Source organism: Capricornis sumatraensis, chromosome 9 (genome assembly GCF_032405125.1).
Source record: "Capricornis sumatraensis isolate serow.1 chromosome 9, serow.2, whole genome shotgun sequence".
NCBI classification, from domain to species: Eukaryota; Metazoa; Chordata; class Mammalia; order Artiodactyla; family Bovidae; genus Capricornis; species Capricornis sumatraensis.
Genome location: NC_091077.1, coordinates 41510698 through 41535065, shown reverse-complemented (window position 1 = coordinate 41535065; position 24368 = coordinate 41510698). Strand labels below are relative to the sequence as shown.

Sequence of the window (24368 nt, the reverse complement as noted above, 5' to 3'; positions counted from 1 at the left end):
AATCATATTTTCGGCTGTTAACTGAGATTGCAGATCCACATATTCTATATGATGACTAACTTGAACTTGCTGCGCTGTGCTTACTCACTCAGTCATTCAGTCATGTCCAGCCTTTTTGCGACCCATGGACTGCAGCCTGCCAGGTTCCTCTTTCCATGGGATTCTCCACATAAGAATACTGGAGGGGTAGCCATGCCTTCCTCCAGGGGATCTACCCAACCTGGGGATCAGACCCAGGTCTCCCACATTGCAGGTAGATTCTTTACCATCTGAGCCACCAGGGAAGCCCATATGATAACTAAAATCATATACAAACATGCCTGTATTTCAAAATGAATTACATCTGACCATTTTTTCAAGTCAGTATGTATCCATTTCACTGCCGACCTTTACACCATGTTTATAATTAGAGATAAAAATAAAATACTAAAAATATTTCATTTTAGTGATCCATACATTTTATATAAAATACAATTTTTAAATCTATAGTTTTATTATTAAAAAGTAAAAAATCAAATCATGAAGATATGAAGTGAAATATTCAAGACATAGTAATCTAGTGTTAGAATTAAAAACACTTTGGAAGCATATCCTCTAGAATCTAGACAATACAAAATTTCCCACTGAAGCACAGATTTTAATACCCTGTACTCACTTTTGATCTAAACTAATCTCAAAGATCATTCTTGATTACAAAATAAAACTAGTATGAATCTTTATAGAGGTGTAGCTGGAGTGTAGATTCACCCAAGAAGTTTTTGAATTGACTTTGCTGAAAGTGCTATAAGAAATATGATTATAGTTTTAAAATTGTCTAAACCATAAGACCCTCTTCACCAGTTTTCACAGAAATACATATCACCTTTCTTGGGCTTCCCTGGTGGCTCAGATGCATAAAGCATATGCCTGTAATACAGGAGACCTGGATTGATCCCTGGGTCAGGAAGATTGCCTAGAGAGATGAATAGCTACCCACTTCGGTGAGCTACAGTCCATGGGGTCTCAAAGAGACGGATATGACTGAATGACTAATACTTTCACTTTCCTCTTAAGATCTTTGAAATATCCTAAAAGTCTGGATCTCCCCAACTTAACTTGACTTTCTGTTATTAAAAAGAAAAAAAATTGTGTTTCCATTATTTACCTAGAATGACAGCTTTGTAACATGGCTGTGAATAAGTGTTTGAGTAGCTCATTATATATATATGTTTTTTCTTTTTTTTTGAGAAAGAAAAGAAAGTGAAGTCACTCAGTCATATTCAACTCTTTGTGACCCCATGGACTGTAGCCTACCAGGGTGTTCCATCCATGGGATTTTCCAGGCAAGAGTACTGGAGTGGGTTGCCATTTCCTCCAGGGGGAAGATATATTTTATTATAGATTATAACACTTGTTTAAGCAAACTTCACTCCAATAAAATTTACTTTCAAGCGTTTCCTGGCTAATGAGATGCCTGGATGTATTTATTCTTTATTATAAACGAAAGATCTTAATTATGACTAAACTTCTCTTAAGCACTTGTTGAAGAGTCTTTCATCTTCTCCAATGAATAGTCAAAATACAATTACTACTAGTACCTTCTACGATCTCTGTATTTTCACAAAATCATTGGCTTGATTAACTGCTAACAGTGCAGTAAGGTTCTTTGAAAATTGTCCAGACAAATGTATAGGTTAACTTTCTTCTCCACAGCTGACACTTTAAATATCTCATGGAAACTCAGGAGTATCAATGGTTCTAAGAATTCTTTACCTAGAGATCAGTTGAAGGCTTTTTTTTTTTTTTTGGCATTCAGTTAACAATTTCCACTGAGAATGAAGGTTAACAAGATCAGGATGGCCATATGCCAAGGCTGGGGAAGAAGCTCTTTTAACTTCTTTAGATATTTCCACAAGTGGGTTAAAAGTCTAATCAGTGGAGACATAAATAAATATATTTATATTTTTCCAATATCTTTATGTATCTAAACTTTTAAAAATCATATATTATATATATATACTTAGTTCATAATTGGATGATAATAATATATTTGCATATATTAACTTAGGATTTTAATATGTTGATCAAAATGTAACAAATTAAATTTAATAATGAGTTAAGTATATAAGCAGAAATGTGTTGTGTATTACACACATCAGAGTTATCATTCATCGATTTGAAACATTACATATTTCAAATTATTTCCATTCTGTTTGAAAACACATTAACCTATAAAACAATTTTCACTTGTTAAACAATAAAAATGATGATACTTTGGTGCAATGATATTTAGAAACCAATCATTAATGTAACATTATTCCATATAATAATTTAAATGATCTGACATTACAGGTAGTTTAATAGTAAGTGAATTAGCTACATCTTTTACTTGGACAGTGGTAATATTGATTCAGCCTAAATGCTTACAAAATCATTTTAAGTATTTTTAATTTCAGAATTACAATGTGTCTCAGTAAAGATATTTTTATGTTTATGTTATTGAATTCTTTGGGCTTCATGAATCTGAATGTTCACTTCTCAGATTTGGGAAATTTTGGTCACTACTTTGTATTTTTTTATGGGTTTATTTCTGTACTTTTCATTCAGTTTTTTATTTTAATTTTTTAATTGAAGGATAATTTCTTTACAGAATCTTGTGGTTTTCTGCCATACATCAACAAGAATCAGCCATAGGTACACCCATGTCTCCTCCCTTCTGGACCTCCCCACCCTTCAGGCTGTCGCAGAGCCCCTGTTTGAGTTCCCTGAGTCATACAGCAAATTCCCAATAACTCTCTGTCTTACACATAGTATTGTAAATTTCTATGTTACTTTCTCCATACATCTCCCCTTTTCCCTCCTCTCCTCTCACCTTGCCCATAAATAGGTCTGTTTCTCCACTGCTGCCCTGAAAATAAGATCAGTACTTTTTAAAATATGCTTTCTGTTCACTTTTTCTTTCTCTGCTCCTCCTGAGATTACCATAATGTATATACTGGTTGCTTATGAAATCCTATAATTTCTGTAGTCTTTGGATGGCATCATCAATTCAATGGACATGAGTTTGAGCAAACACCAGGAGGCAGTGTTGCAGTCCATTGAGTTGCAAAGAGTTGGACATGATTGTGTGACTGAATAGCAACATACACTGGTAGTTAATGAAATTCTGTAAATTCTGTAGGTTTTTTTAAATCAAGTATTGCTTTTGCATTATTTGTGTTCTTCTGATTTCATAGTTTCAAATAATCTGTCTTTGAGCTCACCCATTCTTTCTTTGGGTTGATTAAGTCTGCTCTTTAGTCCTCATTGAAGTGTTGTTTTTTTTCTGGCTTATTCAGTTTTCTTCAGTTCTAGAATTGTTTGGTTCATTTATATGGTTTAAAACATTTTGTTGAACTTATCATTTTGTTCAAATACTGTTCTGAATTTGTTTAGTTCTCTGTGTTCTCATTCAGCTCTCTTAAACTTCTTATTCAAAAGCAAAGACATTACTTTGCCGACTAAGGTCCATCTAGTCAAGGCTATGGTTTTTCCTGTGGTCGTGTATGGGTGTGAGAGTTGGAGGGTGAAGAAGGCTGAGCACCGAAGAATTGATGCTTTTGAACTGTGGTGTTGGAGAAGACTCTTGAGAGTCCCTTGGACTGCAAGGAGATTCAACCAGTCCATTCTGAAGGAGATCAACCCTGGGATTCCTTGGAAGGAATGATGCTAAAGCTGAAGCTCCAGTACTTTGGCCACCTCATGAGAAGAGCTGACTCATTGGAAAAAACTCTGATGCTGAGAGGGATTTAGGGCAGGAGGAGAAGGGGACGACAGAGGATGAGATGGCTGGATGGCATCACGGACTCGATGGACGTGAGTCTGAGTGAACTCCGGGAGATGGTGATGGACAGGGGGGCCTGGCGTGCTGCGATTCATGGGATAGCCAAGAGTCAGACACGACTGAGCGACTGAACTGAAATGAACTGAACTGAACTGAAGCTTCTTTAAGATACATATTTTGAATTATCTGTCAGGTAGTTTTTAGATCTCCATTTCTTATGTGTCAATTGTTTGTGCTTCAATTTTTAGTTTTGTAGTGTCATGTGTCTCTGACCCTCATGAAACTGTTGGCCTTGAATTTGTATTTGCATAATTGAAGTAGTCACTATTGTCAGTATTTATAGATGTGATTTGACAGGGAAAGCCATTCACTAGTAAGCCTAACCAGATTTTGGGCAGGGCAGCATGCAGATATCAAGGGCAGATTGCTCACAGTTTCCACAGGTCAAGTGGATTTGATGTTTGGGTCTATATTAAAAATTTATGCTTCTCTCTCTCTCTCTTTTTTTTTTTCCCCCCACTGGAATACTCTAAAAAATAGTAGCTTATCTTTTCCATGTGCTTCATGGTACTGGGGAAGGAGTGAACAGTTGAACTATTTTTCCTATCTACTTCTGTGTGTCTTTTCCCCTTTCTGTGCTCCACTTGAGTGATATAATTTCTCATTTGGAGTTCCTAATTTCGAATACATGTTTCCATGAAGGGATTCAAGGTGTAATTTTCCACTGTCTTCCTGACACAATAATCATGTGTGAGTAGGTCAATATACCTCTGTGTTGAGTCAGAGCAATACTGAACTTGTCCCTCATAGCCCACCCAATATAGTATGAGTTGATTTTGAAATACCTCTTTATTCCCCAAGAATACATCAAAATCAGTGGGTACTGAGTGTCACATATCTCCCACAAAAGACACTGCAAAACCAGTAATACAGATTACCAGGTCAGTTTAGGGGCAGGGCTTTGATTGCTCTAGCTACATAAGGCAGTCACAATTTCCAGAAATTGACTTATCACACAACACTCTAAATGTCTATAATAAGAGTGGTTTTGCATTAGTATCAATTATGTAGAACTGACGACATTGTAAAATAGCTCTCAGAATCAGAAGCAGAGTAGCAAGAAGTATGTCCTCTGAAGTTCAGACAAGCATGGTTTTCCACAATAAGCTTACATGGAGGCCTGTGTGAGAGTCCACATTCCCTCAAGTGTTTCCACAACAGTCTTTAGTAAAGAAGAGACGATGATTGCATAATGGCTTAAATTAATTTACTGGTTTGGAATTTTACTGATAGTATTTAAGTAATCAAGCCAAGTGTATTTTCAATTTTTGAAGCTGTACAGTTTGAGAACCATAAATTCTTACTGTATAAGTATAATTTATTAATATAATACACAGTGAATATTTGCATCTCCTTCATATAATCCCTTGAAATTTTACAATGAAAAATCAGCAGTAATAAAAAGGTAATATAATATATTGTGTAGCAATTATATTTTAAAATGAATAATATTATAGAAAGACATATCAGATTTCTAAAAGTTTCATATAATTTCTGAAACAATATCTACACAAACACAATGTAAAGAATGCCTAGTATTTTTGACAACTTTTCTCAAGAAATTAATATCAAACTAGACCAATTAATATAATATTTCTATTTTTAAAAGTGAGAGAATAAAATCTTTTGGGATATTAGAATATCCTTATGTGAAATCCTTAGTTTAATACGAAAAATCTTATTTAGTATTGATTTGGGGAATATGTCAAAAAGTATTAAAATATAACACTTGGTCAGGTAAAATTATAAATCACTGTGAAAAACTACTTAGCTCTCTATTTAACTTTAATGACAATTAACAATTTTGCTGGAAAATTCAGACTGTCAAATATTTGTTAAAAAAACAAAAGCAAAATACTTAGCCCTTTTAATAGAGAAGGTTTATTTTTCTCAAGTAATCAGAGATCTAATGACATCTAAGCTGCCAGGGAAGACAAATTTCCCTAGGCAGGGGGAAAAAAAAGAGGGCTCAACTAAGAGAAAAATACTTCACACATGGTAAAGGCAAATATAAAGTAAAAGCAGGAAATCATTCACACACAAATAGGATATCAAAACCAGTAATCATGAGGAGAGTAAAAATAAAGCAAATGGGAACTGCATCTGAAATTATGAGACTAGTAACTTGTGTATATACAGGAACAAGGAAGGCTGCTCATGATTATAAAGGGATCAATCCACGAAAAAGATACAAAAATTGTAGGCGCTGCTCAATATATAAGGTAAATACTAATAGGCAGCATAAAAGCAGAAATTGATAGCAACACAGTAATAGTAGAAGGCATTAAAATCCCACTTACAGCAACAGATAGATCATCCAGACAGTAAATCAATCAGGAAACACAAGCCTTAAATGACATATTAGAACAATTATACTTAATTGATATTTATAGAATGTTCCATTTGAAAGCAGTTAAATATACTTTCTTTTCAAATGCATATGGAACATTCCCCAGGAGTGATCACATCTTGCATCAGAGATAAGACTCAGTAAATTTAAGAAAATTGAAATCATATCAAGCATCTTTTCTGACCATGATGCTATAAATTATTAGAAAATAATTATAAGAAAATACTATAAAAATACGAACACACAAAAGCTAAACAATATGTAACTAAACAACCAATGAATCACTAAAGACATCAAAGAAGGATTCAAAAAATACCTAGAAATGACAATAAAAATACAATGACTCAAAACCTATGAGATGCAGCAAAAAACAGTTATAAAAGGGAAGTTTATAACATTACAATCCTACATCAGGAAATAAGAAAAATTTCAAATAAACAATCTAAACTTACACTTAAAGAAATTAGAGAAAGAAGAAGAACAACAAAAACAAAACTCCAACGTTAAAAGAAGGAAATAAATCATAAAGGTCAGAGCAGGACATATTGCATACCACAGGAAACTCTACTTAATGCACTATGGTCACCTGAATGAGAAGGAAGTCTGAAAGGGTGGGGATGTATGTATATTTATGGCTGATTCATTTTGCTGTGTGCAGTAGAAATGAACACAACAATGTAAAGCAACATCTTCCTTATATAAATGGCACATGATTTCAAACTTGAGAACAATGAGCAATGTAACTATTCAGTCTAAGAACTTCATGTGAGGATAGTGGATTTTATATGGAAGATACAGTCAATAGTATATCTGATACAATTGAGAACATAACATTTTTAGGTAGAAATGTGTGCTGTTTGATACTGCATATGTAGGGATGTACCAGCCTAAAGGAGTTGTCGCTAAGTCATGTCTGATTCTTTGCGATCCCATGGACTGCAGCATGCCGAGCTTTCCTGTCCTTCACTATATCCTGGGGTTTCCTCAAGCTCATGCCTTGAAGTTTTCTCAAACTCAGTGATGCTAAAGGAGGTGAGTGCTTACCATACTAAGGAAAGAAACATCATCAATTTGTATCTTGGTTAGATAACTTCAAGAGGAATTTCCATCCAATCTGGATTTGGAGAGATAGAAGAGAGTGAGAGATTTAGGAAATTACATTCATAGTAAAACAATCATCTCCAGATTCTCCTAGATTGTGAGAATAGGTGAAAACGGCAGTTGAGATCCTCCCCAGAAGGCATAATTCCAGAGAATCTGGAAGATGCATAACCTTTGAGATGTCAAAAAGAGTGAGAAATTTTCTGATATTGTTTCTTATATTGTTTCCACTACTTTAGTTTATTACTGAATTGTAGGGATGGCTTTTCTATGCAGCTCTGAGTCACATCAGATCACCAGGCCCTAGAGACACATATACTTGTTCACTAACTTCACAAATTCACAGTAAGCTTCCTCCTTTCTCTCTGTTTCACTCTCCTTCTCCCTTTCCCTCAGTCTCTCTGCTTCTTTTCATCAATTGGACCAGGGTCAAAAAATTAATTGAGGACTAATCAAAGAATAAAAACCAAATAATTTTTACTTTTTCCACCTGTCAGGTATCTCCCCCATTGTACATAAAACAGTCTTCTAAAATATTGTCTTAGCTCAGAGATAATGACCCCAAGTTGTAGATAAATGAGAGATGACTGGGTTTTTGCTAAGCTAAATCCTTTTTTAACTTTTCTTAGATAGCAAATATTTCAATACCTATGAGAAAAATCAAATGCTTGCTTTCCCCCCTGACTTATACCTATAGCAAACATGCAAGCCTGAACTATGCATTATACTTTTTATTTGAAGAATTTAAGTTGGGAACAGGTACTCAATAAACTGGGATAAGTGCTAAACGTCTAAGGGAACACAGATACAACATAAATAAACTTACTAATTTTCAATTTCTAATGCTATAAATGGCAACAAGAAGAGCCAAAAATAGCTAATGCACAATGCTCTTGTTCTTGTCCAACAACTAAGTCATGTCCAAATCTTTGTGACCCCATGAACTGCAGCAGGCCAGGCTCCCTGTTCTTAATCATCTCCTGAAGTCTGTTCAAACTCATGTCCATTGAGTTGGTGATGCCATCCAACATTCTCATCCTCTGTCATTCCCTTCTCCTCTTGCTTTCAATCTTTCCCATCGTCAGAGTCTTTTCCAATGAGTAGCTTCTTTGAGTTACATGATCAAAGTATTGGAGTTTCAGCTTTAGCATCAGTCTTTCCAATGAGTATTCAGGACTGATTTCATTTAGGATTTATTGGTTTGATCATCTTGCAGTCCAAGACCCTCAAAGTCCTCCAGAACCACAACTGAAAGCATCAGTTCTTCAGTAGTCAGCCTTCTTTATTGTCCAACTCTCACATCCATACATGACTACTGGAAAAATCAAAGCTTTGACTGTATACACCTGTGTTAACAAAGTAATGTTTCTGCTTTTTAATATACTATCTAAGTTTATCATAGCTTCTTTTCCCAAAGAGCAATTGTTTTCCAATTTTGTGGCTGCAGTCACCATCTGCAGTGATTTTGCAGCCCAAGAAAGTAAAAGCTGTTACTGTTTCAAAGTTCTCCCCGTCTATTTGCTAAAAAGTCATGGTACCAGATGCCATGATCTTTGCTTTCTGAATGTTAAGATTTAAGCCAGCTTTCTCTTTCTCCTCTTTCATATTTCTCAAAAGGCGATTAGTTCTTCACTTTCTGCCACTAGTGTGGTATCCTGCATATCTGAGGTTGATATTTCTCCAGCAGTCTGGATCCCAGCTTGTGATTCTTCCAACCCCACATTTCACATGATGTACTCTGCATATAAGTTAAATAATCAATGTGACAATATACAATCATCTTGAGGTACTCATTCCCCAAATTGGAGCCTGCCCTTGTTCTACGTAAAGTTCTAACTTTTACTTCTTGTCCTGCATACAGATTTCTCAGGAGACAGGGAAAGTGGTCTGGTATTACCAGCTCTTTAAGATCCCCACCCCCCACTTTTTTCTGTGATCCACACAGTCAAAGGCTTTAGCATAGTCAGTGGAACAAAAGTAGATTTTTTTTTTTTTTAATTCTCTTGCTTTTTCTATGATCCAGCGCATGTTGGCAATTTGATCTCTGGTTCCTCAGACTTTTCTAAACCCAGCTTGTACATCTTCAAATTCTCAGTTCATGAACTGTTGAAGCCTCACTTGAAGATTTTGAGCATTATCTTGAGTGAAATTGTATGGCAGTTTGAACATTCTTTCACATTCTTTTTTTTTTTTAATATTTTATTTTATTTTATTTTATTTTTTTATTTTTTATGATTTTCTTTTTTTTTTTAATTTTAAAATCTTTAATTCTTACATGTGTTCCCAAACATGAAACCCCCTCCCACCTCCCTCCCCATAACATCTCTGTGGGTCATCCCCATGCACTAGCCCCAAGCATGCTATATCCTGCGTCAGACATAGACTGGCGATTCAATTCTTACATGATAGTATACATGATAGAATGCCATTCTCCCAAATCATCCCACCCTCTCCCTCTCTCTCTGAGTCCAAAAGTCCGTTATACACCGCTGTGTCTTTTTTCCTGTCTTGCATACAGGGTCGTCATTGCCATCTTTCTAAATTCCATATATATGTGTTAGTATACTGTATTGGTGTTTTTCTTTCTGGCTTACTTCACTCTGTATAATCGGCTCCAGTTTCATCCATCTCATCAGAACTGATTCAAATGAATTCTTTTTAACGGCTGAGTAATACTCCATTGTGTATATGTACCACCGCTTTCTTATCCATTCATCTGCTGATGGACATCTAGGTTGTTTCCATGTCCTGGCTATTATAAACAGTGCTGCGATGAACATTGGGGTACATGTGTCTCTTTCAATTCTGGTTTCCTCGGTGTGTATGCCCAGCAGTGGGATTGCTGGGTCATAAGGTAGTTCTATTTGCAATTTTTTAAGGAGTGTCCACACTGTTCTCCATAGTGGCTGTACTAGTTTGCATTCCCACCAACAGTGTAGGAGGGTTCCCTTTTCTCCACACCCTCTCCAGCATTTATTGCTTGCAGATTTTTGGATCGCAGCCATTCTGACTGGTGTGAAGTGGTACCTCATTGTGGTTTTGATTTGCATTTCTCTGATAATGAGTGATGTTGAGCATCTTTTCATGTGTTTGTTAGCCATCCGTATGTCTTCTTTGGAGAAATGTCTATTTAGTTCTTTGGCCCATTTTTTGATTGGGTCGTTTATTTTTCTGGAATTGAGCTGGATAAGTTGCTTGTATATTTTTGAGATTAGTTGTTTGTCAGTTGCTTCATTTGCTATTATTTTCTCCCATTCTGGAGGCTGTCTTTTCACCTTGCGTATATTTTCCTTTGTTGTGCAGAAGCTTTTAATTTTAATTAGATCCCATTTGTTTATTTTTGCTTTTATTTCCAGAATTCTGGGAGGTGGATCATAGAGGATCCTGCTGTGATTTATGTCTGAGAGTGTTTTGCCTATATTCTCCTCTAGGAGTTTTATAGTTTCTGGTCTTACATTTAGATCTTTAATCCATTTTGAGTTTATTTTTGTGTGCGGTGTTAGAAAGTGATCTAGTTTCATTCTTTTACAAGTGGTTGACCAGTTTTCCCAGCACCACTTGTTAAAGAGATTGTCTTTACTCCATTGTATATTCTTGCCTCCTTTGTCAAAGATAAGGTGTCCATATGTGTGTGGATTTATCTCTGGGCTTTCTATTTTGTTCCATTGATCTATATGTCTGTCTTTGTGCCAGTACCATATTGTTTTGATGACTGTGGCTTTGTAGTAGAGCCTGAAGTCAGGCAAGTTGATTCCTCCAGTTCCATTCTTCTTTCTCAAGATTGCTTTGGCTATTCGAGGTTTTTTGTATTTCCATACAAATCTTGAAATTATTTGTTCTAGTTCTGTGAAAAATATGGCTGGTAGCTTGATAGGGATTGCATTGAATTTGTAAATTGCTTTGGATAGTATACTCATTTTCACTATATTGATTGTTCCAACCCATGAACATGGTATATTTCTCCATCTATTAGTGTCCTCTTTTGGAATGAAAACTGACCTTTTCCAGTCTGATGGCCACTGCTGAATTTTCTAAATTTGCTGGCATATTGAGTGCAGCACTTTAACAGCATCAACTTTTAGAATTTGGAATTCCATCACCTTCACTTGCTTTGTTCATAGTGATGCTTCCTAAGGCCCACTTGACTTCACATTGCAGGATGTCTGGCTCTTGAAGAGTGACCACACCATCATGGTTATCTGGGTCTTTGGTGATGGAATTATAGCTGAGTTATTTAAAATCCTATTTTTAAGACCTTTCTTGTAGAGTTCTTCTTTGCTACCTCTTCTTAATCTCTTCTGCTTCTGTTAGGTCCTTGCTGTTTCTGTCCTTTTCTGCTCATATTTGCCTGAAATATTCCCTTGTTCTCTCCAATTTTCTTGAAGAGATCATTAGTCTTTCTTTTTCTACTATTTTCCTCTATTTCTTTGCATTGTTCACTTAAGGCTTTCTTATCTCGCCTAGCTATTTTCTAGATCTCTTCATTTGGTTGAGTATATCTTCTCCTTTCTTCTTTGCCTTTCACTTGTCTTCTTTTCTCAACTATTTGTAAGACCTCTTCAGATAACCACTTTGTCTTGCATTTCTTTTTCTTGGGGATGGTTTTGGTCACCACCACTGAATTGCCATGTGTGTATATATATATATATATATATGTATGTATATATATATATATATATATATATATATATATATATAGCCAAGTATATGTGTATATATATATATATATATATATATAATATATATACATAAGCATACTCATACAGAATTACTTTGTTGTATATTTGAAATGAGCGCAATATTGTAAATCAATTATATGTCAATAAAAAACAAGCAAAATTAAATCAGCCACCACTCCTTGCAAACACACAATTGTAAGAGGTGCTTTAATATTGTCATATTAGTTAGGATTTTTCCTGTGGGATGAAGCAAAGAATTGGATTTTATTCTGGAATTCTGGAAATCTTGGTTGAGGAAGGGAACAGTTCATAATACCACACTGGAAACAATGGTTGAAATAGGCCTCTGTGACCAATCAGAGAGTAGTAGTAATCAGACCAATAGTAATTCTCATTTCTGTAAACAGGATCTGAATTGTTGGTGAAAAAGCCTGCAAAATGGTCTGGCACAGTATTTTACACTTACATATGTAATCTTCTTTCTATTCATGAAATTCTATTCACTTATCCACAACAAAAGACAGCCCAAAGTGCCAGTGAGTCCTAAGCCATTACCTCTTGAGGAAACCACATAATCTCTGAGTAATTTGTACTCTTCTCTTTCACAGGCAGGTATGGTTTCTTGCTCTGGCTATAGATTCTGTATCCAGTATTATTTCTGGTATCTTATGGTATCCTCACAAATATTTCATCTTATCTGCTACCATCTATGACCCACTTAACTTGTACACTGGAAACTATTTAATTGGTTCTCTGCAGTGTATGTGTCCTGCTTCTCAAATAGTGCATAACCTACCATCATAAACCTTTCATATAGAATAGAGGTTTACTTATTGTTACACTCTCAGTTTTCTAATATGTTTGCCTCTGGTGAGTTTTGAACCACCAACCAAATGCTCAGTTTCTTCCTGGACCTAATTCTCAATCTTATGTTTCTTCAATACTTCCTCAAAGTCATACACATTGACTTAAGATCACTGAATCTTGTAGTCCTAGGTTGGCAGAAAATATCATTCATCTTATTTCTGTCCTGGTATTGCCTTCACAAAACTTATGTTTAGTCTCACTTTGGCTATCGCTCATGCTATATAGACATTAAGACTGATTCTACCATGTCTCTGAAGTATTTTTTGGACCACTGAATTTCCCAAAATATACTGATTTTTCAGATCAGTAAGGGTAGCTCTTTCTCTGTTGCTCTCAGTGGAGGATTCTGGTTGAAAGAATCAGATTGCAAATGCCAGATTAGAGTGTGAAAAATCAAAATTCAAATGAGTAATTTGAAACTCCTAATTTACTTTATTCATCATTTCATGAATTGGTCAGAATCCCACCAATAATATATAAAGGAGCTTCAGGATGTCATACAAAATTGAAACCTTTTATAGCAGAAGAAAGCTAGGTAAAGAAGTTTTTCAGGCAGAGTGGACTATTTCCATCAAGGTCAACATTCTTTTGGTAAGTGATGCTCTATTAGGCAGATGATTTTATTAATTCTTACCAGATACCTCCAGACTGACTGGTTAAGATTACGTTCCTTGGAGAGATTCAAACTGCAACTAGATTAGTTGACATGGGTTTAACCAACTGAATATATTTGGAGTCTGTTGCCTCTTCCCCGCCCCCCCCCCCCCACTTTCATGAGACTCTTAGCCTAACTTAGAAAGGTAATCAAAATTTAATACATTAGTGACATTTTTAGCTGCTGCTCTATAGATCATGCAGCTTGATTTATCTTGTATGTGTGTGTGTATGTATGTGTTTCCCTGGTGGCTCAGATGGTAAAGAATCTGTATGCAATGTGGGAGACCTGGGTTCTGTCTCCGGGTTGGAAAGATTCCCTGGAGGAGTTCATGGCAATCCACTCCAGTATTCTTGCCTGGAGAATCCTCATGGGCAGAGGAGTCTGGCAGGTTACAGTCCTTGGGGTCACAAAGAGTTGGACATGACTGAGTGACTAAGCACATGTGTGTTGTTTGGGAGTTTTGTTTGCTTGTTTGTTTCTGCTAAATCTCTATGGTATTCTCAGGTCACAACTTTAGGCTCATGATTTTTAGCCGGTTTTCTTTGTTCCTTTTTTGACATTCCATTCTTAGGGATATCATTTACTTGCAGTGAGCAGCTGTAAAAATACATTTCAAACACTTGAGAGAATGCAGAACACCATGGGGTCTACTAAAACTATTATAAGTAAAAAAACTGTCAATGTCTGAATTGTAGTTTGGAGTAAAAAAAATGGAGTTATTCAGTTTTCCTGGCTCACCCCCATGTATATAGGAGGTATTCATGACATTTATTTTTTTTCTTATTTTTGTGTTAAACAGACCTGTGTTACAGGGGACATCTTAGTCAAGAACCTAGAATAGTAGAGAAAGATAGCTTTTCTTGCCTACACTATTTACTGATTCTTTAGGATACAAGGTTCCCATCTTGCTTCTTAGCTAACTAAGTCCAGAAATATATAGTTTTTCCCCCTAGTCCATGATGTGTCAGGGTCAGCAATAGATTCATATCTCCTTATTTCTTCTATTATTCATAACCTGAAATTGACAAGGAGACTGTAATAGACATCTCCACTCAACTCTATTTTTCCTTAGACTGTTTTCAATGATAACTGACACACACACACCAAAAGAGAGAGACACTACCATCATTTTCCTTGTTTGCCTAATGCCATTCCCTTTCTATTCACTCAAACTCCTCTTCCTAGGACGTTATACATTTAGGGCAAAAGTAGCTAAAAATGTTGCATGTGCGCTTGCCTAGGTTCTCACACTCAAAAGGATCTTTGCTTGTTTTAATACTACATTGATGCTATTAAAAAAAGTACACCGCAGGGTCAAAGAAACTGGTACCTGAACAGAAGTATTTGAGTGTGTCTTACACAATAGCAGATAAGGGTGTAGCCTGTTAAAGAATGCTCTTTTCATAACCGGCTTTTAATAAACTTCCTTGGGTTGCTCATCTGTCAGTTGAGTCACTCAGTCCTGTCCGGTTCTTTGAGACACCATGGACTGCAGCATGCCAGGCTTCCCTGTCCATCACCAACTCCCGGAGCTTGCTCAAATTCAACCATCTAATCCTCTGTCATCTCCTTCTTCTTCTGCTTTTAATCTTTCCCAGGATCAGGCTCTTTTCCAATAAGTCAGTTCTTCACATCCTGTGGCCACACTATTGGAGCTTCAGCTTCAGCATCAGCCCTTCTGATGAATATTCAGGACTGATTTCTTTTCAGAAAGCCTGGTTGGATATCCTTGTAGTCTAAGGGTCTCTCAAAAGTCTTCTCCAAAACCACAGTTCAAAAGCATTAATTCTTCAGCTTTCCTTATAGTCTAACTCTCACATGACTACTATGAAAACTGTAGCTTTGACTAGACGGATCTTTGTTGGGAAAGTAATGTGTCTGCTTTTTAATATACTGTCTAGGTTTTTCATAGTTTCTTCCAAGGAGTGATTGTCTTTTAGTTTCATGGCTTCACTCACCATCTGTAGTAATTTTGGAGTCAAACAAAAATGAAGTCTGTCACTGTTTCCATTGTTTTGCTACCTATTTGCCATGAAGTAATGGGGCTGGATGCCATGATCTTAGTTTTCTGATTGTTGAGTTTTATGCCAACTTTTTCACTCTCTTCTTTCACTTTCATCAAGAGGCTCCTTAGTCCTTCTTCACTTTCTGCCATAAGGATGGTGGCATCTGCATATCTAAGATTATTGATATTTCTCCTGGCAATCTTGATTCCAGCTTGTACTTCTTCCAGCCCGGCATTTTGCACAATATACTCTGCATATAAGTTAAATAAGCAGGGTATACAGGGTATACAATATACAGCCTTAACATACTCCTTTCACAATTTGGAACCAGTCTGTTTTTCTATGTCTGGTTCTAACTTTTGCTTCTTGATCTGCATACAGATTTTTTCAGGAGGCAAGTAAGGTTGTCTGGTATTCCAATTGCTTTAAGTATTTTCCACAGTTGTTACTATCCACACAGTCAAAGGCTTTGGAGTAGTCAATAAAGAAGAAGTAGATATTTTTTCTGAAACTCTCTTGCTTTTTCAATGATCTAATGGATGTTGGCAATTTGATCTCTGGTTCCTCTGTCTTATCTCAATCCAGCTTAAACATCTGGAAGTTCACAGTTCATGTACTGTTGAAGCCTGGCTTGGAGAATTTTGAGCATTACTTTGACAATGTGTGAGATGAGTGCAATTGTGTAGTATTTTGAGTACCTGATTAAATATGTATTTAAAATTACAATTAAAACAATTTAAAAATCAAAATTATTTTTTACATAGGAAAATAAATGTGTTTGAAATTGATTAGGAAATATATACCATGAAGTAAAAGGGTAAGGCTTGAAATTATACATATACATATACATATACATATATATGTGTATGTATAACAAGATACTTCCACGCATATATATATATACATATTTACAAGATAATATTGTCTAGATATGAGTAAATTTTTTCTCTAGATTAATTTTGTCCTTGAATTTAATGATTAGAACAGTGATAAAACAGTATGTTAAATCACTGTTCACTGATGTGTATACACACACACACACACACACACACACATGACCTAGGTACTTATACGTAAAGATGTGGCTACATTTTCACAGAACCGATTCTCTTAGTTAATCTTCTCAGGGCTCCCATCACCTCCTTGTTTCTCAGGCTATAGATAATAGGGTTGAGCACTGGGGTGAGGATGGTATAGAAGACAGCCAGACCCTTGTCCTCTGTTGGAGTTCAAAGGAATCTTGGACGTAGATAAGTGTAAGCAAAGGGCATATAGTAAAAAGTTACCACAGTAAGATGAGTGCTACAGGTTAAATAAGCTTTCTTCCTCCCTTCAGCTGACTGCATGTGATAAACAGCAAAGAGAACATGACTATAGGAACCGGCAATACCAATGAAAGGCAACAGAAGGAAAAAGATGGCACTCACAAACACTGTGTACTCATAGTTCCAGGTGTCAATGCAGGCCAGAGTCAACATGGCTGGGACATCACAGAAGAAATGATTGATGGCCCTAGATTTGCAATAAGGATCTGGAAGACATATATGGTGTGGGCTCAGGAGTTGATAGAGCCTGTCATCCATGATCCTATTATCATCAACACACACACTCTTCTGCTGATTCTGATGGAATAGTGAAGAGGAAAGCAAATGGCTACATAACGATCCTAAGCCACAGATGTCAACAACAATGCTTCTGTACCTGCTAAAGTCATGAAGAAGAAGCTCTGCATTCCACATCCAATGAAGGAGATAGCTTATTTCCAAGCAGAAAATTGCAGGCCATTTTAGGGACAATGGTGGAGATGTAGTTAGGTCAATGAAGGAGAGCTAAGTAGGAAATACATTGGTGTGTGGAGATGGGTGTCCAGAAAGATGAGAAGGATCATAAAGAGGTTGCCAAACAGAGTTGTTAGGAAAATGAGAACAATGATAATAAAAAGAAACATGCCAAATCTTGAAGGGGGAAACAACCCCAATAAGATGAAATCAGTTGATGTTTGATTATAAGTTTCCATGGGTTATTCATATTATTTTTCCTAAAGGCAGACACAAAAGCAAGTGAGTTAAATATAAATGATAGCTATTTTTGTTACATTATTTTAAATGTTACAGTTCTTAAAAGATGGACTGATGTTACAAATTTTACAGAAAAGAAATCTTCCTTTTGAGTCACTGATTAAAATTTGAAAATGAAACATTTTTCACCTGTTTCCAAGAAATATTTAAAATTGCTTTTAAAATTATTTTTTACTATATCACTAGGATAAGTATGTTTTACTGACCTACACAAGCTAAATTAATATCAAAATAGGGCTTCCCTGGTGGCTCAGAAGTTAAAGCATCTGCCTCCAATGCAGGAGACCTGGGTTCAATCCCTGGGTTGGGAAGATCCCCTGGAGAAGGAAATGGTAACCCACTCCAGTATTCTTGCCTGGAGAATCCCATGCATGGAGAAGCTTGGTAGGCTACAGTCCACAGGGTCACAAAGAGTTGGACATGACTGAGTGACCACTCATTAAAGATATATGCATAGGATATCAGTATAAATGCAGACACTGAAGAATTCTGAGTAACTATGTAAGGCAATTAAGAAATTTTTCACTTAAGTCAAAAACATTAGTTGGTTCCTGCATAGCACTAAGTCACTTCAGCTGTGTCCAACTCTTTTGACCCCATGGACCATAGCCTGCCATGCTTTTCTGTCCATGGGATTCTCCAGACAAGAATACTGGCATGGGTAGCCATGCCCTCCTCTAGGGAATCTTCCCAACTGAGGGATCAAACCCATGTCTCTAACATCTCCTATATTGGTAAGAGGTTTCTTTATCACTAATGCCATGTGGGAAGTCATTAGTTGGTTCATCTGTTGGGAAGTCTAGAATGAATCCATGTCATGCAATGTGTAAGCATATTGAGTTTCTTCTGCCTCCTCTGAAAAGAGGAGTTTCTGAATGCCACGGTTAATGTAAACCCTATGCCTGAATATCTATCACATTCCTTATAGCTTTCAGCAATCGCTCAAGCTCTGACAAACAGCATGTGTTTTATATGTTTCCAGATCTCTAATTCTTCTGTGTTAGAGAAACACTGATGGTATTTTATCTTATGAATTTAATTTTTACATTTATTTTCTTGTATTAGAAATTCTTTCCAACTGTAGATTATTGTGCAAATGTAAGCACTTCTATTTAAAATATCTCTCTGCTAAATCCCAATCATCCTGATGATAGAAAATACAAATGCTATAAATTAAAAGAGAACAAGTGAGAATAAAGCACAATAAGAGATGAAATACTTCGGATCACCTAAAAGATGAAATTTGGGCAGAGAAATAATAATCGACTAAAAGGCAAGAAGAATAAGGAATCTTTTCTTGGAGGTCAGAAGGAGAATTCTCTAGAGACATTGTAAGTATGCCAGGTAATAAAGTCTCTGTCAAATTAAACAATAATAATTGATAAAATATTTAGTGAAAGTTTCATAAACAAAATTATATACATATATATGTATATAATCAGAATAAAAGAAAAAACAGCAAAAGAACATAAAAAGATTGTGCTTTGGAAAGGATATGAGGCTAAGAGAATTAGTAGAAGGAAAGCAATGCATACTTACAGCTATTCCTAGGAAGGTACATAATATAATAATGATGGAGTTAATTGAACCATAAAAAACCTATTCTTTTCAGAATTTATATATTTCAGCCAACATATTCAAACTATGTAAACAGATCACTTAAAAATAAATGAGGAATGTTTTATTAAAGGTGTTTCCTTGAGAATTCTATATGTCTTTTAAAATATTTTTGGAAAATTCACATTTTTGCCTGTGAATACATGGTTCGAAAAGAATTTTGACAGAGAAAATGCCAAAAAGAACTATTTGTATAGAAATGCTAGATACAATATCCTTAGGTTTTGCAATAATTTATATTTTTATATTTTAGCTGTATATACTAGATGACAATGGCCAATTGCTGTCAACTTTGCCACCCCAGACACAAAATGTAATAGAACTATGTTGAAATTATTGGGAAAAAAAAGATATTGGGGGTGGTTGTACAAGTCGTGTGTAATGTTCATTCATAGAGTCCACAGCTAAGAGTCAAGAGATGGCATTTGATTTAAACACTGGAAAATTAGTATATTGGTGAAAAATACATGGATCAATAAAGGAAAGGATTAAAATAATATAAATTATTTGCCTTGAGGATAAGAAGGGGTGATTTAAGTAACTGCTGTTTTGTTCTGTATGCTATTGAGATCATATTCTAGCTTTACTTGAATGAAATATTTAAGTGACACAAAGCTTATGGCACGATTAAAAATTGAAATCACAATTGACATGATATTCAATAGTGAAAGAGAAAGCTTTTGCTTCAACAGGCAAAAAGTTATACTTTGACACTTTTATTTTGCATAGTAGTGGAAATATAGTAATCTTAGTTCACAGGTGACACAATCTTATATTTGAAAAATTGTAAAGAGTCCATGAAAAATCTGTTATAACTAATAAATGCAGCAAAATAGCAGAATATAAAATAAGCTGCATTTCTATACTGTACTAATATATAATACTAAGAAGTATTTAAGAAAAGTTACATTTACAACTTCATGATAAAGAACAAAATGCTTGAGAATAAACCTAACAAAGGAGGCAAAACACCTTATTCACTAAAGGTTACCAAACATTGCTGAAAGAAGTTGAAAAGACAAATAAATAGAAAAGCATTTTGTGTTTATGGGTTGGAAAACTGAATATTGTTACGATGGTAATACTACTATAAGCAAGCTAAAAGTGCAATGAAATGCTCTGCCCAGGAACTGTCTCAGGCAGGCCCTGGGTTGCATGCATTTTCCAGGTTTAAGCCATTCAGGTTCAAGTTTTTGAGTACTCCCCAAAGGCACAGAGTTGGGCCTGCGTTTTATGCCCTTCCCAGGTCCGAGCAGCTCAGGTGACCAGGTGCTTGGCGAGCAGTCAGCCCCAGGTGAGTGGTACATCTTATCGCCTCCCCCCAGTCCCTGCTGCTCGGTTTTCTGGGTGTACAAGGGGCGCACCTTCTCAGGTGTGCCCTGTCTCTCTTCTGGGGAGCTGACCTCTGGCTTTGACCCTCCCGACAATGTCAACCATCCAGAATCTCAAGAACTCTTGGTTAGCAACAGAGCCTGTTTGCAGTTTGGTAGAGGATGCCTCTCTGGGGCCAGGATTGCCCCTTTCTGCTCTGGCTGTTCCCCCCACCCGCCGCCCCCCCCCGCTTGCTTGTCTCCAGCGGGGGATGGGCCAGTCCACAGCCTGTTAGCTCTCCCCTGCTATTTGCTCAGTCCCTTGTTCTGTGAGCGGGCCTGGGAGTGCCTCAGGTTAGGGCTTTTCGCAGGATACTTCTCTCTCTCCCTCTCTCTTTTTTTTTTCTCTCTCTCTCTCTGGCTAACCCACAGTCTGGGTTGCTATCTTCTGTTAGTTCCCTCAGATAGCCCTCAGGGCATTCTGGCCCAGTCCTTACCCTAAGCAAAGCAGCCCACGCCTCCCTGTTCAGCCCCTGCTTGCTGGTGTGGCCAAGAGCGCTGGGAGTTGCCATTAGGCGTATAATCTGTGGGTTTTAATTATTTATTTTTCCTTCCGGTTATGCTGCCCTCTGAGGTTCCAAGATTCCCCATAGATCCGCCAGTGAGAGTGTTTCCTGGTGCTTGGAAACTTCTCTTTTAAGACTCCCTTCTCGGGGATGGATCTCCTTCCCTACCTCTTTTGTCTCTCTTTTTATCTTTTATATTTTTTTCTACCTCCTTTGGAAGACAATGGGCTGCCTTTCTGGGCGCCTGATGTCCTCTGCCAGCATTCAGAAGTTGTTTTGTGGAATTTGCTCAGCGGTCAAATGTTCTTTCGATGAATTTGTGGGTGAGAAAGTGGTCTCCCCGTCCTATTACTCTTCCATCTTAGGACCACTCCCCTCAATGTCTTTTCTTATAGAATTTTTTCTGAATTTGGTATCAGTGTAGTTGTGACCTCATAGAATGAGATAATGAGTGATACCTCCTCCTCTGGTTTTTGGGAAGATATGGAAAATGACTGACATTAATTCTGTTATATATGAATGCTAAAATTAAACCAGTGACGTTATCTGGTTTACAGATTTTCTTTGTTGGGAAATCTTAATTACTAATTTAAACTCCTTACTAATTATAGGTCTAGCCAAATTTTCTACTCACTACTCAGACTTCATAGGGTGTGTGTTTTGGAAAACTGTACAATTTTTTCTTGTGATGAGATCTTTAAAAGTCTATTCTCTTCAGTTCAGTTCAGTCGCTTAGTCGTGTCTGACTCTTTGCGACCCCATGAATCGCAGCACGCCAGGCCTCCCTGTTCATCACCATCTCCTGGAGTTCATTCAGACTCACATCCATCGAGTCAGTGATGCCATCCAGCCATCTCATCCTCTGTCGTCCCCTTCTCCTCCTGCCCCCAATTCCTCCCAGCATCAGGGTCTTTTCCAATGAGTCAGCTCTTCGCATGAGGTGGCCAAAGTACTGGAGCTTCAGCTTTAGCACCATTCCTTCCAAAGAAATCCGAGGGCTGATCTCCTTCAGAATGGACTGGTTGGATCTCCTTGCAGTCCAAGGGACTCTCAAGAGTCTTCTCCAACACCACAGTTCAAAAGCATCAATTCTTTGGCTCTCAGCTTTCTTCACAGTCCAACTCTCACATCCATACATGACCACTGGAAAAACCATAGTCTTGACTAGATGGACCTTAGTCGGCAAAGTAATGTCTCTGCTTTTGAATATACTGTCCAGGTTGGTCATAACTTATCTTCCAAGGAGTAAGAGTCTTTTAATTTCATGGCTGCAGTCACCATCTGCAGTGATTTTGGAGCCCCCAAAAATAAAGTCTGACACTGTTTCCATGGTTTCCCCATCTATTAGTGCCTTTCAAACATACAACATAGCATTTTTAACTGTAATCACCATGCTGTTCATTATTTCCCCAGGACTTATTTATCTCATAAATTCAAGTTTCCATATTTTGCCACCTTCAACCTTTTCACTTATGACTTTTTATAAATTTTTAATAATTTACTATAAGGTTTGAAATATCATTTTATAGTTTCATAAAAATACAGAAATCATATGAATTTCTCTCTCACATACATCATATATGTATATATCTTTATATAATGCGATTTTATCATAAAAGATAATTTTTACAAAGTTGTATGATTTTAGTGGAAAAATAAAATTAACCTTTAGTCATCTTTGATGTTCTATAATTGGAGGTTTGGTGATTTTAATTGGCAACATAGAGAGACAGATACAGTTTTAGATACATGCATTTATAAAACAAATATCTGTAACAACTTTACTATTATCAATGTTTCAGAAATATCCATTTTTGCACACTTGAAGAGATAAAAACTCTCTAGAGATTTGAATAACAGATATCCTCTGAATATTTATTGTGGAAATAGACAACAATATACACTTTAAGCTTTTTCCCTATAACATTTTATGGAGAAAATTACTTCTGAGCATATTTTTCATTGCATCTAAGACATCTTTATTCCTGATACTGTAGATAATTGAGTTGAAAGATGGTGTGAGGATGGTATAGAATATTGCCAGCAATTTATCCTGACCTGGAGTGTGGTACTTTTTAGGTCTCATGTATGTGAAAATAAAAGGCCCATAGTACATTATGACCACAATCATGTGGAAGAAGCAGGTAGAAAATGACTTTTTCCTGGCCTCTCTTGATTTCATGTGGAGGACAGTAAGAAGAATTTGGACATAAGAAGCAAAGATTAGAGAGGAAGGGATAAACAGGAAAATGATGCCACTTGCATAAGCTGCTCGTTCATAGAGTGTTGTGTCCACACAAGACAACACCAACATGGCGGGGACTTCACAGAAAAAATGATCAATGGCTCTTGAGCCACAAAAGGGAAAGTGAAGTGCATAAGCTGTGTGAACTATGGAGTTGATTATCCCAATAAACCAGGCCCCTGCAGCCATGAGAACGCTGACATAGTCATTCATAAGAATGGGGTAGTGCGGTGGGTGACAGATGGCTACATAGCGATCGTAGGACATTGCTGCCAGGAGAAGGCACTCACCACCCAAGAGGGTGAGGGAGAGAAATATCTGGAAGCCACAGGTTGCAAATGAAATCGTTTTGCTGCCTGACAGAAAGTCAGTGATCATTTTGGGAACAATGTTGCTAGTATGCAAGATATCCATAAGAGAGAGATGACTGAGCAGGGAATACATTGGAGTATGGAGTCTTGATTCCCTGTGGATAAGGATAATCATCATTGTATTTTCTGTTATAGTTATAATAAAAACAATGAATATAAAGGAGAGGAAAATCAGACTTGTTTGGGAAGAAGAGAAGAGTCCCAAAAGAATGAAGTCACTGCTGGAAGTGTGATTCTCACATCCCATCTTGAAATTCTTGCTTTACCTAAAATAAATAAACAAACAAACAAATATAAATAAATCAGAGGTAGAGTGAAAAGAAAGAAAAATTAGCATAAATCTCAACCTCCTTTACATTTAACTGTATAATAAGATAAGCATATTCCTTTTTTGCTGTATTTTCCAAGTAAAGCCAAATGGACTCTCAGAAAGTTTTTCAATTGGGCATGTTTTACACAATGGGCATTTATTTGCTGAACAAGTTAATTATTTTATCCATTATGAAATAAACATAATTTGTATATACTTTATTTATATAAGAATAAACTTAATTATATATTTAATTCCCTGAAATGTTAACACTGTTTTGCTGACATTTTAAAAGTTTTAAAAGATCAGCATATGAATGGAATTTGCAGATGTATGCATGGTTCTTGC

The 24368-nt window shown here is 36.4% G+C and overlaps 1 protein-coding gene and 1 pseudogene across 1 annotated transcript; both read right to left on the bottom strand.

The window, feature by feature from the left end:
* Window positions 1-16608: 16608 nt before the first annotated feature.
* On the bottom strand, window positions 16609-17540 carry LOC138086094 (olfactory receptor 2L8-like; annotated as a pseudogene).
* A 5472-nt stretch (window positions 17541-23012) lies between these two features.
* On the bottom strand, window positions 23013-23957 carry LOC138086661 (olfactory receptor 2AJ1-like). Its single transcript, XM_068981507.1, has one exon. The coding sequence runs from the start codon at window positions 23955-23957 to the stop codon at window positions 23013-23015; it is 945 nt and encodes a 314-aa protein (XP_068837608.1).
* Between the last annotated feature and the right edge of the window lie 411 nt (window positions 23958-24368).

Coding starts and splice junctions, on each gene's coding strand:
- LOC138086661 (XM_068981507.1), bottom strand. CDS start 23,957: ATGGGATGTGAGAATCACACTTCCAGCAGTGACTTCATTCTTTTGGGA.